Source organism: Scatophagus argus, chromosome 15, assembly GCF_020382885.2.
Source record: "Scatophagus argus isolate fScaArg1 chromosome 15, fScaArg1.pri, whole genome shotgun sequence".
Classification (NCBI taxonomy): Eukaryota; Metazoa; Chordata; class Actinopteri; family Scatophagidae; genus Scatophagus; species Scatophagus argus.
In genome coordinates this window covers 13134511-13149641 of record NC_058507.1, presented here as the reverse complement: position 1 = coordinate 13149641, position 15131 = coordinate 13134511, and the positions used below count along the sequence as shown (strand labels likewise).

The window sequence follows — 15131 nt, the reverse complement described above, 5'->3', positions numbered from 1 at the left end:
AAATGTTACCGGAGCATTTAAACTCGGCGCCAGCCTTGAGACCAGTAATGTAACCACATATCATCAAAAGTGCTGAATCTCCTTTTGTCACCACACATGACATGCAATTCTTCCAAAACATATTCACGTTTTGTTGTCATTCATACAAATAAATAATCACAGAAATCCAGGACAGGCTCTTTAAAGCTGACCTCAACAGTAATACTGAGTGCCCATCAGATTTATCCTGTGGCTACTAAAAATAGCATTTTGATATTATTTACCACCTATGAGCATTTTCCTTTAATACACTGGAATATCAAGCTTTGCCTCAGCTGGATTTAAGGGGTTTTATCATGAATGTAGTTCAACAGGTGGTCCATAGATGGAGCTCTTCTCATTAGAATATACATTACATTACATTACCAGGCTGTCCTCGGGTAACTGTGCACCGTCCTTCATTCTTCAACAGCAACAGAGCTGAGCTGCAGTATGTCCTCTACCCTAAACAGAAAACAAACATGCTGGCACACTGAGGGAGAAATGTAGAGATATATTTAACTTTGTATTAAAAGGATATACTGACCATTTTAATAGTCGTGTTTCTCTGCCTTACTTAACACACTGGACCCCTTGTGAGCGAGTGTCAAACCACAAACCACTGGGTCCCCGGAGCAGTATGACTTAATTGAGCTATCCTGGGAAATCTAATTACAATAATGCACAGAGGATTGTGTAATATTCCCATTGCTTCTGCTCTAACACCTATTCCTCACACCATGCTCACACACACACACACACACACGCGCACATACACATATAAAACAAGAGGAGGTGTGAGGGAAGACATACAGACGTGTTAGGAGGTTGTGGATAGGCACAAACTGCAACAACCGTAAAACATTTCACGGGAGATGTTTTAATCACGATTCATGGGCCAGTAAACCTTTAAACAGCAGTCAGTCAGATCTGCTAGACAGTGAGGACAAAACAATGACAGTGTTATATGATTGAAGAGTGCAGAATGGGACCAGAATAAAGATGTTTTTTCTGTTTTTGTTTTTTTATAGTTCCTCAAAGTTTGTGAGAGTGGTGCGCATAAGAGGAAACAGTTTAGCTGAAAGTGGGCAGGTGACACAGGATATTAGAACAAAAGCAAACTTAATTTGCTCATTTGATATTACAGTGTACAGCTGGGCAATGATCATAGCCATATCACTGTAGAGAGTTATTGAGCAAATCATAGCAATTCAAATGTGGCCATATGCAGTGTATGTCGGTGCTGCTGGGGATAAGCATGCACGCACACACGCGCACATTTCTACAATAATCTATCCTGTCTGTGCTCACTGACAGAGTTAATTCCATTGAAAAGTGTCCTAAAATGCCTGCCAATACGTGAGCTTTTACTCCACAAAGACAATAGGAAGTCCTGCAGCTGTACACTGAAGGTATTGATGCATGTCAGGCATCGACAACCTTTGCATCTGGTAGGGACTGACAATGTTACAGGCACTGTGGGTCGCCGCATTCTGCATCCGAGTGACACTCTGAAGAGAAATGACTGGCACTGAACACTGAAATGAATAAATTTGTATGACTGTCTAAGATAAAATTTATCTGAGAGTTCTCATGCGCTTGGTGTAAAAACGAAAGCATATCAAAGGCTGGAAAGCAGATGTGATTCATGTATAGTTTCTTACAGAGTCAATATGTGTTTGTGTGTGTGTGTGTGTGTGTGTGTGTACGAGGTCTGTTTGTGATTGAGTGCAAGGTCAAAGGGACACGGGGAAGAGACGGGGGAGAGCGGTGGCAAACTAAGAGGGGGGTTGCTGCTGTGCCCAAGGCCATACCCACACAGACGGACACCATATTGAAATTAGCAAATGGACTGCATAGTGTCGCTTGCTGCCCCATTTGCGGTCCCCTCTTCTCGGGGTGATATACAGATGCACCCAGCGAAGGGACATCACCATTCCAAAGGGGTAGAGGGGTGGGGTCTATAGGGGTGGGGTAGCTCACCTCCCCCAGCGCTGAAATGAAATGGGTTGACTCTTATTTATTTACAGCATGTTTTGCACTCATCCCATAACACTGTAAATTACCTGCGTGGTCAAGGCTCTTTTCTCAGGCAAGGAGAGAGGAGAGAAAAGGACATAAAACATGTGATCTATATGATATTTAATTTAGGAATCACATATGATCTGTCAATTTCCATATATCATGCTTTATGAGTCATATTTTAAATACAAAATCACGTTTATGAATATAAATGTGTGAATTACGACTGGTCATATGTGTTACATGATGTACAATATGTCTATAGGCCCCAGACAGAGTGTCTTGCCAGTATTTATGAGATTTCTCCGGTATATCTCGTAAGAAGACATGGGACGTGTGATTTCCCTGTCGCAGTCTTAGGTGGCTGATCAAGGATCTATTTCTCACATAGGGTGCAGTCTCACCATGCTGTTGACAGGGAGTCAAACCCTGTTCATCTCTTTCTGAAATGCAAATGACATGAAAATGGAAACAAGGATCATCACACTAAAAAATATGATACAGTGCATTTATGACCCCAAATACTCTGTAATTTATGGGTATGAAACATGTTGAGTTTGGTTTGTTTGATACAAGAAAGCATGACACTTACTTGAACTTAATTATACGCTCAAGCAATGAAGACAGCACACTGCGTGTGTGTGTGTGTGTGTTTTTGTGTGTGTGTGTGTGTGTGTGTGTGTGTGTGTGTGTGTGTGTGTGTGTGTGTGTGTGTGTGTGTGTGTGTGCGTGTGTGCAGATAGAATTCCATCAGAAGGAACTCTCTCGGGACCAGACCTGGTCTCTAGCTGAAAAAAGGCAGGGGCCTCCTCCATTATGGCAAACAAGTGCATTTGCTTTAAGGCCAGTGGAGATTTCTAACCTTTGCTTGACATGCCGAAAAGGTCAGGCCCATCCGTGGCTTCCCTCCGGAGTTGAGCCTGACCATTTCCTTTCTGCTCCTTTGGACCCCAGGAAATCCATGGTACCAACAAGCACAAAGCAGATAGTTAGCAATCCACACGTCCAAATTTGTGTTTCTCACAACTCACTGATTTTAAAGCCTTGGTCAGGATAATTACAGATTAAAAAATGTAGAATTATTAAGGACATCAAAAACCAACATATATATATATATATATATATATATATATTTGGCAGTCAAAGAGGAAAGTAATGCAAATTATATATATAAGCATTTCCAGTATCTGTTTTCAGTTTTAAAAATTCAAAAACATGACAAGAAAGTATAAAAAATCACACGTGCATGCTTGATGACGTAAACGTCTTAATATAATTCGAAAGACAAGCCTGACCCACAGTAATAATACGGTAATTGTGTTAAACGCCTGTGAAGTGAGCACACACAGCACCCTGTGTGAGTTTTTCTCCATTTGATGGACGTATCCATGCTTATCAATGTTCCTTATCTTCCTTCATTATTTCCAAACCAGTGGTTAAATTGGAAAAGCCCATAAGAACGTGTGAATACATGGCAGAGGCAATAAAACAGTAGGGAGAGGAGCCCCCCCCACACACACACACACACATCCCACAACGGTGTTTTCCTTGGGTGGAGGGAGATACATTCAGCAGATAGTTGGAAATATTTCTGCTCCCCCCACAGCTTCATATCAGTGAGCAGCACAGATAAAGATACAGTTGGGCAAATAAATCTCAAATGAAGGAACAAAACCTTTCACATGTAGTTATCTTGTGTGTGCGGTTTGTGCAGTGTGTGTATACAGTTTATTACATCTCTCATAGCACTTGCGCTCCTACGGTGTTCAAGTGCTTGGGAATGCAAGTGTACCGATTTTTAGCTGAAAGCACTATTTTCTCTGCAGGGCTGGAGGGTCAGTGCGGTCTCATCCTAACAGGCATCTTGTGTGGCAGCTCCCCAGTGGTGCGCTTCTCTCTGCATCCTTTGGGACCTTTTCTCTGGGGATTTTGTGGGTTTGCTTAATTTCAACGGTGCTTTTTAGCTGAAATAGTGAAGCTTGTTCATGCTACTCCTTCTGAAGGAAAAGAATCACAGTTTGGCCCAGAAACATACTGATGGAATTGAAAACCTGATATAATATTTCATTTCCTTTTCTTGTTCCAGATTTTTGTATGACACCTGCAACAGATGGATATTAGATCGGAAAATGTGTACTTAAACCATACTTGCGTCCAAAGTCGCCTTTCACTGTACGATTGCATAACAGCACAATGAAAAATGTAACCAGAGTAATTTGACAAACTGGGACAAAGGTCCGCTGATGGCCATTACGTTTTTTAGGACAGCAGCTCAGCCATGCATTAAGTGGTGAGGAGAGCAGGCGTGTAACCTGATAAATGCACTTAAAACGGTGAAGATGGACAATGAGAGGGAGAAATCTCAGATGGCCGGGTCTGTGTGCCTGCTAGGCACTTTGACAGCCTATTGATCAGCCAAAGAGAGTCTTGGGTAGGGTCAGAGCTCAGTCATGGCTCAGATACCGATAGTAAGACAGGTACAGAACAGCAGTAACCAGGATCTATTAGGAAATAGATCTACTCTTGTGCCAGTTACATTGTCCTTTTGTTGAAGATCAGACTTGTTGTTGACTGCTGGCACTCACAGCGGAGATGGTTGAAATCTCTTCTCCAATATAATACACAACAACAATACAGCAATCTGCCTGTTGTTCGAAATTGATGTGACGTAACGTTTCTGTCTGGGACATTGATAGCCCACGGTTGTGAAAATGCCCAACTCCTGTTATTGAATAGTAATAGGCTTGTCGGCCGGTGCCTCCAATTTCACAAATGGAGCAATAAATACACATAACAGAATCAGTGGAACAATAAGAATGCCCATAAAGGATGGTTGTGCCTCAAAAACATGGAGGAACGCATGGGCTAGAGGAAGAAAGAGGGAGGGTAAAAAGAAAATTTGACAAAGAAAAGAGATGAAAAGTGTGTGTGTATGTGTGATGGAAACAGAGAAGACAGAGAGAGAGAGAGAGAAAGAGAGAGAGAGATGGTGGCCCACTCTTCATTTCTGTGCCACAAGCTCTCCTGGGCATTTGCGTGCTCCGTTTTCAACCTAAGTGTAATTTGAGCCCTGGGTTGATACAAAGTGTATGCAGCAGCTCTGTTCAAACCCAATCACTCACCCTGACGTGTAATCCTTTCCCTCACCATCATCAACGTTGCTTTGGGAATAATGAAACACACTTAAGCAATACACAGCAGTCATACAGCTGCAAGCGTGGCCGCATCTTGATGAGATGCCTCGTAACTCTAATGAAAGGTGTTTTGACCTGTCAATGGAGGTAAATGATTGCCTTGCTACTGTATCTGTGGGAAACTTATTGATGGCAATATCTGGTCCAACCGGGTGATTTGCATGAGAAATGAGCAGTACATTGCTTTTAAAAATACAGCACTTGGCAACCCTGTTCTACATTTTATTTGTGTGGGCCTCCAGATCTCCTTTTTCCTTTCATCCTCAAGTCTTTCTTCTCTTGTGATGCCATTGTTTCCATGAAGAGGATTATTACAATTAATTGGTTAGCAAGACATTATTTCAAAAAGGGAAATTGGCTCTTATAATTATATAGAGAAGGGAATACTTTAACTCCCTGGAATATCAGCTTCCTGAAATAATGGAGCTACAGCCCCTCACTTCCCCCCACCTCCATCAGCGGTAGCGTGTCTGTCTGCCTGTTTCCTGTGACGGATCCATTTTCAACAGCTCTTGGCCCTGCACTGGCTGCAGTCGATGGCTGGATTGTTGGGTGGCTTGCGTGAATGTCTGACTAGCTTGCCTTACTTACAGCCATCCGCTGTGGTGTGCTGGTAGCTCCGATCTGCTCTTTGTTCTGTCCGCTTGCTGAACTCTTGGGTCAGTCAGTCAGTGTGACCGGCCATAGGAGAATGGGTGAATACATTAAGAAGAGGGCAGGGTAAGGCTAAGGGTTGCTCCGCTGGGTGATTGACTGAGTAGACACACAACAGTGACAGGAAACACAGTTGTGTAGTACAGTAGTTGTTTCTTTATGTGCTTTTTTCACAGCTTTTGCAGTTATAAAATTTAGTTTATGCCCATGCTAGCACAGTGATTCTGTATTAGTGCTGGATGTTGGCAAGTGAAGGGTTACAATTCATAATATAGCGATATATTGCGAAGAAGTGTAAGCAAGGCAATATATTTTTTCATATTGTTGTGTTGTGTGTTTTTTAAGGTGATATCTGCTCAACTTCTTCCTGTGTCAGTTGACGATATGTTGGTGTGAAAGAGTCAAATGGCTAAATTGGATAAATTAACAACACTGCTACCTGGTTTACTTGAGAAAATGGTACATAATTTTGTGAATCATTCAAATTCGTATTTCCCAGATGATGTACCCTTATGAATTTGCTGAAATGCTTCAATAACTGTTAGATGAATTGCAATGAATTTTCTAGCTTGTAATCCTTTTGGTGAGTCTTTAAATTTGTTGTTTGCTTGTTTAAGGCTGAAAACCAAAACAAATGACCTACAGATAAGCCTCAATCTGCTTTGAGTGTTGCGCTAATTAGCAAATGTTCATATGCTAACATAAAAGTATGGGGAACATTGTAAATATCTGCTAAACATCCTCGTGTCAGCATACTGACATTAGCAGCCTCACAGTGCTGCTAGAATGGACTCCCTCACAACTTAGTATAAACAGTGTAGTTTGTGATGGTCGCATGTGATATAAGAAAATGCTGGAAGTTTGCTTTACAACAGATTATAAGTTAGACCACAAAAGAATCACAGAGTTCAGGGAGTATTTAATTCATTGATCCTTTACCTTTTTGAAAATTAAAACGGAAAAGTTACACAGATATTGGTGATTTAACGATCAGAGATATCAATGTACACCATTGCCAAATGATATATTTCACACCATAAATACTTATAGCACAGAAGCAGGAAATCAGTTACCTGCCCCTGACTGCAATTTATCATCAAGGGACCAATTCTGACACATTGATGTTCAAAAAAAACACATACCCGCTTCGTAACCAAAATGGGGGTCACACCCACTGATGGCCAGGTCAAGTGGTCAACGTGAAGCATGCTTTGCCTTTACAAACAGATCTATGAAGAATGAATGGGACGAGAAGATCAAGAATTACAAATATTTTGGCAGGAGCACGGAGGGAAAACAGTTTTTGATTAAAAACATGGATGGCTCAGGTATGTCACAGACATATGAGAATGATAAAGAGCAGAAATTGTTGAATCAGAGAAATATTGACAATATGATAATGAGGTAGTAGTCAGCAGGGCGCTGCATACTTTATTTTCAATGGTACTTCGGCAACCTACTGTGTTGACGCTAATATATTTACACACTTGGACACAGCTTGAAATGTAAGACATGTTCTCTTTCGCTTAACATAGTGCCATATTGCAAGGTAAAAAGAAAGAAAGGGAGACGAGAGGACTCCCACTGTTATGATTCTTATGGCTGATCATCTTAGGCCACTACAAAATTCTAGTTGTAAAGATTTTCTGCAAAAGTTTTCATTTATGCTGCACTTTTATTTAAACAAGCACAAAAGTCTTTGATCAGTGGTGCAAATCAAATATAGTTATACAGGATACATGTTTCTGATTAGAGGGATTTAGAATATGTCACTTAATAGCATACAAATTCTCCCAAATCTAAGTAAAAGCATGCTTTTAGCATGGTTTCAGTCAGAATTGGTCCCTGTTGTATTGCACAACAGTAAAATAACTCACGTTATATTGTCACCCTCTACAGTGGAGCTTGTTAACTGGACAGCGGCAAGTTCAAGTTGGGATGATGGGGTGCTAGAGTGGGTAGGCATCTTCCATTCCACAGCCAATCAGGCTGCAGTAAGAAAGGAATGCTGGCTGCTGGATGAGTGCTAGCCATTGATATCGCAAGCATGGTGGCAACTCTACCCTTCTGCAATGTCAACAATTCCTTTGACCACAGTATCATATTGTTGTGACAGTGCCACAATTTATCACATCCCATAAAATCCTTCAGTAGTATAGGGATTCACCTCCAACACCTTCCCTCTCACGTGGAGACAAGGGGCACGGCTATGCTTGACTGGACTACAGTATTACTCACATCCAGTGTAATGGACATGTAGCTAAACACAGGTAGAGGGGAGCACGAGATCTCTTTCTCCCACCAGGCATCACACCTTGTACTGACACACTGTTGGGTTGCTGTTACCCTTTGGAGTATGCTGACACTTTGTTTCTTGCATAGCTATTCACATGTGCATGCTTGGGCGTCTCGAGCTCTCCTCGCAGATGCCTGCCTCTTGGCCAGTGCGAAGGGTGTTACTCTGCTCTGGCCACTGTGTCAACATGAGGTCAAGAAGAAGTGTTCCACGTGTCTAATGCACCCTTGGAGGGAGGCCGTGCAGACAAAAACCTCCTGCTGGGTTAAAAATAAACCCAGTGTGAAGTGCCACTGCTCCCGCTCTGCACCTGCCATTTACCTCTGTTTGGTTGAAGCTCTATAAATGCAGGCATGGCTATTAAAAGACGGGAGGTGTCTAAAATGGCGAGAGCAGATGCTGGGCACCTTGCTCCCTGTGTGTGGGATGACTCTGCCACAGGCTTAAAGGAGCCCAAAATAGAGTGGTTGACATATGGGCCTCTGATTGTTTGAACATGGAATCTCCTGGACTTCTGCCACTCGGCATAAATCCTTTGATACTGCCACACCAAACCCGCTGATCATATTTCACCTAGCCCGAATCAGGTCATCTGTTTGCATGCCAAGAGGCAATTTCCATGGGCTTAAACAATGACCAAATTTGGAGTTCAATGGCTTCCATGAACAGCATAGACCCAAACCAGTACAGTAGAAAAGGACCACTAGTGTGCAACAGTGGTGAACTAGTGTGTCCAACTGGTGGGACTGAGACACAACACAGGCAAGCACATGAAAGATAGGAGGTTAAGCCTGGCTTCCCCACAGCTCCCTTTATTGCTGAGTTACTACAGAATAACACGAGTGACTAATTGTAATTGTACCTGCCTATGTTAGTTTGGTTAAAAATGGGACCAGCAAGTCTTCCAGTCTGAGACAGATCCACAAAGATCACACGGCTTACTGCTCTGGAGAGGTATATCCAAGTACATTTAAAATGATAAGAGTTCACATTTAGGTAACAATTTTAGTTCATTTTTTTTTCCAAGAGGAGAACAAGAGAAAATGGCCAACAAGGTCACCAGACTTTGAACTGTACACTCAGTCTTCCAATAATAAATATATACATGTTCTGGTCAAGTCCAGGCAAAAACACAACTGTGAGACAAGTGAGTCTGTTTATGGTTGTTGACACCTCTGCTGTCTTCAGAACGAAATCAAGGAACTTTTAGTTTTTATGAAAAAAAGAAACCTCCTTATCTTGTTATCAAGATCTGGCAACTACTTATTCTGAAGATGCTGAGGGGCAGAAAGGTCCTTCTTCATATACAGCATGACCACTGACAATTAACAAAAACCAAAAAAAATTATTACTGTACATAGTATTTCTTATATATTTTAAATTAATCTGCATCATTTTTATATTTATACTAATAACCAAGTTTTGCATGTGTTCTTTTTTATTTAGTTTCCTAGGATTCCAGGAGGAGGAGGAGTGAGAGACCTCTCTCTCTAGCACAGTCAGTGGGGGGGTCTCCTTCCCCTGAGCACCCTCAGCCTTGGTTCAAGTCACTTTCTGTTTCGTTGATGCAGCCCTCCTCTGCTCATGTGGCCAATCAGCCACCCTCCAATCAGACCTTCGCCTCCAGCATCTCCAGGAAGAGTTTGTGCATGGGGACCTTTCCCTGCACCTTGATGCTGTAAAAATGCTGGACAGCCTTGGTGGCCGTCTGCCGCAGCAGAGGCAGGGTCATGAGCAGCTTGCCCGCCCGCCGCGGGTCCTCCTGGTGCTGGCTGCTCTCGTAGTCCTGCAGGGCCTCGTGGAGAGCGTCCTGAAGCTTCTGGACCGCCTCCATGTCCTCTATGTGCATGGAGTCTGATGGAATGAGAGCAGAGAAAGGAGTGTGAATTGTGGTGGATTTTAAAATTCGAAAAGAAAAAAAAGTAACTAGTAAGCAATGTAGTTTGCACTTTGAGACACTTGTAATATAACAGGAGAGATGGGAAATGGATTTTTCTAAAACAAAATTAAATCTTATGATTGATCTTTACTGCTCTGTCACTGGCAATAAAGTAGGGACCACATTATCAGTATAACTCAAACCCTGACAAGATAAAGAATAGATCATAAAAAGGAAAAAACAACATCTGCTTCATTTTTATTTATTTATTTATTCTTTGGTGGACATTCATATGGCCCTTGACCAACAAGACTGAAAATCAATGTTATCCTCCAATAACAATGGCATGAATAGCACCCAATCTCTGCTGAGTGAAAACACATTAAACACCTCACTGTTCCAAAGGACAGATTGCTTTCGAACAACAAAACAAAGAAAAAAAAAGGGGGGCTCCATTAGAGAATTGGACACCATAAACAAGCCAGAGATGGATACAACACTTCCTTTCAATTAATTTCCTTCCTACTCCCTCAAAGTGGTTTCTGAAAATCAGACTGGAGGGAAATACTAATGATGCTAGACGTATTAACAAACCAGTTTGTTATTTGTCTCTTCAACAAAAGGTCTTGCTTAGTATATTGTCTTATGAACAACAAAAACTGTCCCATCTTCTGTCAGCCAAATCCTCCCCAAGCCAGTTTTCGAGCAGTCTACAGTTTCAGTCTGGCTTCTTTCTGGTGTTCTTGGCTCCTTTAACGTTTTGCTACACTGCCACTATTTTTTCCTGATCCTACTGTACATCATGTTACGGCACTCCCTTCTCATTCTCGCCTTTTTCTGTCTCTGTCTCTATCTCCCAGCCTCTCTCAGGGACAGTCTGGGGTCACGGTTTCTCTCACTGGTTAACCGGTGTCTGGCACTCCGGAGGCGGCATGTCATTGGCTGCCTGACTCGTCTCACCTTGGCGGTGCATATTTTACCACACGGGACAATAAAAGGCAAAACAGATTTCAGACTTCGCCCCAAATTCATTGACTGGAACAACTGTATTCCCAAGACCTTGAGACATTTCTCACCCTGACGGTTTTCAAATCCACAGTGGTAAAATGAAGTAGGTCGTTTTGTAAAGTGAATGTCAGGGGGAGGGAGGTGAGAGAGGGGGAGGATGGAAGAACAAAAGGCAAAAAAGAAAAAAAAATCTCAGAAGAGAATGTGGTGTGACATAATTATCTCTTGTTCATTTCACAGAGGTTGGATTCACAGCCTAACAAGCTAAATTTTTACAAATTAAACCAATATTTTGCTCTATTTTTCACATTCGCAAATGCATGCACATCTTAGGGATAAACCTGATTTGAGCTGACTATAATTAAAAGTTTTGCCTGTAAGGGGGAATAAAGGAGGGAGAATAAAAAGAGAGACAGATACGTCTCTACAGATGGGCAGGAAAAGAAGGCAGGAGAGCACGCAGCTGGTAGTCCTGGGTGGTGGGGAGGGGGACTTAAAAAAACAACTTTGAAGAAACAATTTCCTTGCAATCCATCAGTGAGCCCATGTCGATGCGATTGATAAACTGCTAATTACAAAATCAATCGCTATGAATTTTCACAGCTGTCAGACAGAGGGGCTCCCAGGAGAGCGATCTCCCGGAGACTTTGTTCTAACATTCCGGACACCCTCCTCCTCCTCCTCCTCCTCCTCTTCTCTCCTCGACCCCCATCTCCCCTCTCTCCTACACCCTAGCTTGCTACCAAAGCTCCGTTGTCTGAAAGCAAAGGTCCACCATCAGCATTTTCATTTTTCAACCCCACACAAAACAAGGGAAAGCAGCCCAGTGACCCAGCCGTGCATTGATCAGAGCGGGACAGGTCCTGCCTCCTCAAAAGAAGCCTGTCAATAGCAGCGTGCCGTCTCGGCATTGGAACAAACGAGGCCTATCACTCCCTGATACTCATTCCATTCGACTTAACACATTTTATTGACAGCCCCTGTGCTCCTAATGAAATGCTAAATTTATCTCCCGTGGCTGCTGTGCCCTGCAGCTACTGTTATGGAGATAGCGAAAGAGAGGGGAGAGGGAGCGCTGGAGAAATACCACAACATGGAAGGTGTTCAATTAAAACAGCTCACTCCTCCATCCCTCTTTCCCGCACACTGCCCTTATCTTCTCTCCATCTCTCCATCTCACGCTCCAAACTAAAGGTTACACCGAAAAAACTCCTGAAAAACTAAGAAATGTCATTTCTGAAACTGTGTTAGACAATATCTTACTCTTCCTGGATATTATACTGTCTACTCAGAGGTCTAGTCAGGAAAGACTGAAATATTTTTACAGCAACTTTTTTGTTTTTTTACACATTATGTACATATTAATTTGTTGTTTCAATAGATTCAAAATAAATATATTTTTTTAATCATTATTTTATCAAAATGTTATATATCACCTACTAAAATAGGTACATAAATGATCAAAAACAAAGCAGGAATAATAAGATTATATATAAAAAATATATAAATATGATTATAAATATTGTCAAAAGAAATGTACATTTATGGTTAATCAGGAGATTTTAGGTAAATGAGAGTAACTGTGACATTTCTGTTGATTTGATATTATTAACACAATTGTTAAGAAATGTTGTTTTTTAAAATACTCAAAATGACAACAAAATAATTTCAGTATTTTATTATTCTCTATGTTTGTATGCTCTGTATGCTTATTTAAAGCATAGCCCAATTTTCTTTCAAATTCACATAAAACTGAAACTCCTGACACCTGAATGTTATGACAGCGTGCTGAAGACTCACCTGAGTTGGCGAGAGCGATGGCCTTGAGGGTGACAAACTCCTCCTTCTCCACTTTGAGCTTCTTGCATTTGCGGACCAGCTGCAGGATGGAGACGTAGAGGTCGAGGAGGCCCGTCAGCCGCGAGTGCTCCTCGTCCATGATGTAGTCCTCGGCGTACACCAGTTCGTCCTCGTACGGCAGAGAGCGGAACACAATGCTGAGGATGAGGATCTCCATCCAGGCGCTCTGCAGTAAACTCATCTGGTCTCCCAGAGAGAGAGAGGAAAACCCTGGAAGGACAGAGAGGAGAAACCGCATGAGGACAGGAGGACCGCATGACAGTGGAAAAATAAAATATGTGTGTTTATGCATTTGTCTTCACATCTACAAAATAAAAACCGGTAGGGTGGCACCTCTTGGCCAGAGGTTTTCCTTTATTATCAGAGTATAAAAAAAGTAAAAGTATTTAGAAGTAAAAGAAGGAACAGAACTCAAGAGCTGATCAGCTAACCAAACGTGACAAGTCAAGCACCGGTAGCCTGGAGTACATGCCGAGGCACATGTTACCAAGTGGTGTTTAATTTTAAATGCACAGCGGAAGGTCCTCTTTGAAGCCGGTGTCAGAGCACTTGAGTGGGCTTTACTGTAAGTGAGGACAGTAAATCGGTGCAAAGGTCCAGAACACACAAAGCCATGTGGTTACCCCTTGTATCCTGTCACACTTCTATTGGTGTGAGGGGGATTAGCGCCGAGACACATTCTCATTGGAGGGGTTGAGGACATGACATGCACTGTGTAACAGGGAGGAAGTGACAAGGGGACATACACACTCACACATAGCAACATGCACAAAACATGTGTCAACCAGGAAAACAAACATGCAAGATCATGGCACCAATACGTATGCACATAAATGCGCACACATACATAGAGCGCAAGGGTCGCACGGTTCAAACCCAGCCTGAAGACCTGCTTAAATCCGGGGCCTCATTCTCCCACAGCAGCTGGATGAGCTGATGAGCTCGGCCACATCACGCCGCTGTCAATTTCCCTTCAGCACCTCTACATACGCTCAGAATAGAACATTAAATAAAACAAACTGCCAGATCCCCCAAAGATGAGCTGTGAGAAACTCAAACAAATTAAAGAGGGTAGTAAAGGCAAAAAGAGTAAGGAAGAGAGAGTGAGGAGCAGATATCCATCTCATCCCTTTTCTCTTCATACTACCCTTCAGCTGTCAATAAACTGCATGAACTGCCTCACCCTTCCCACCCCTCACCCCCGCACAGCTACAGCATGCCTGCAGGCAGCCCATTATGACAGCATATTAGGCTCCTTAGCTCCGCCCCTGATTAATATGATTGCTTTACAACTTTTCTGCTGCAACGCTGCCTGCCATTGCATGATTAAGAGGCGACAGATTACGGTATTGACCAGAGTGCTCGTCGTACCTATGCCCCACGTTTTCTCTTAAATATAAATGATTTCACTGGGGAGCTGCAACCAGCCTGATGTTTATCTCCCCCTGCCAGGACACCATGAACACACACACACACACACACACACACATGTGAGAAGAACAAGAGACATGATGAGGAAGCGTGAGAGAAAGTGAAAAAGAAACAGGACAGAGAGAGAGAGGGACAGGCAGAAAGAAAAGAAGAGCCAGGGAGTACCTGAGTGTTCAATTTCCCTTATCGTGGTGATGACCACTGCAGGGGAAGAGCTGGAGGATACATTAATTAACAGATTGTGATCAGAATGTGAGGGCCTTCACATTTTGAAGGGGAATCAATAGTCAGTAAAATAGAGTGCTGACAGAAAGGTGCTGGTGCCCAGCTGGACTGGTCAGAGGTCTGAAGAGCCCAAATTAGCCCCAACAAAGCAAACTGACAAAAGCACTCAAAACACTTGACTATTATCAGTGGAGGCAATAAGCCATGTTTTGGAAAGGCCTCTGCCATTACACATATCCAGGCTGCATCTTAAAATCTTTTGTTGTGTTATTTCCTTGTCTGCATACATGGTCATTAAGTTGGACAGAGTGTGGACTGGCCGGAGGGAAATTGTCATGCAAGCGTGGACGCGGTCTTGATTGCCGCATCAGGTTGGCATCACAATCACAGGCAAGGCTTTGTCTAGCCTTTTAATGCCAAGGAGGACTGAAGCGGAACTAAAGCGCTGCTCCCAATGTGACAGCCCGTGTGAAGGCCTTGTTCAGGGCTTGTTGGAGAGGCTTTAGAGTTGTTCTGATACAGCAGACACCTCTCAGCCATATGC

General features: G+C 42.6%; 1 protein-coding gene across 10 annotated transcripts in view; it reads right to left on the bottom strand.

The window, feature by feature from the left end:
- Window positions 1-9394: 9394 nt before the first annotated feature.
- esrrb (estrogen-related receptor beta) overlaps window positions 9395-15131 on the bottom strand; it is a 46856-nt gene continuing 41119 nt past the window's right edge. For 8 of the 10 annotated variants that reach the window (XM_046413019.1, XM_046413021.1, XM_046413016.1 and 5 more), the window contains 2 exons: window positions 12872-13141; window positions 9395-10038 (listed from right to left, as the gene is read on the bottom strand). In XM_046413019.1, coding sequence (XP_046268975.1) covers window positions 9794-10038; window positions 12872-13141 — 515 coding nt within the window. In that variant the 3' untranslated portion in view covers window positions 9395-9793. The remainder of the gene's footprint in view (window positions 10039-12871; window positions 13142-15131) is intronic. The other 2 variants (XM_046413014.1, XM_046413015.1) reach the window with 1 other exon arrangement.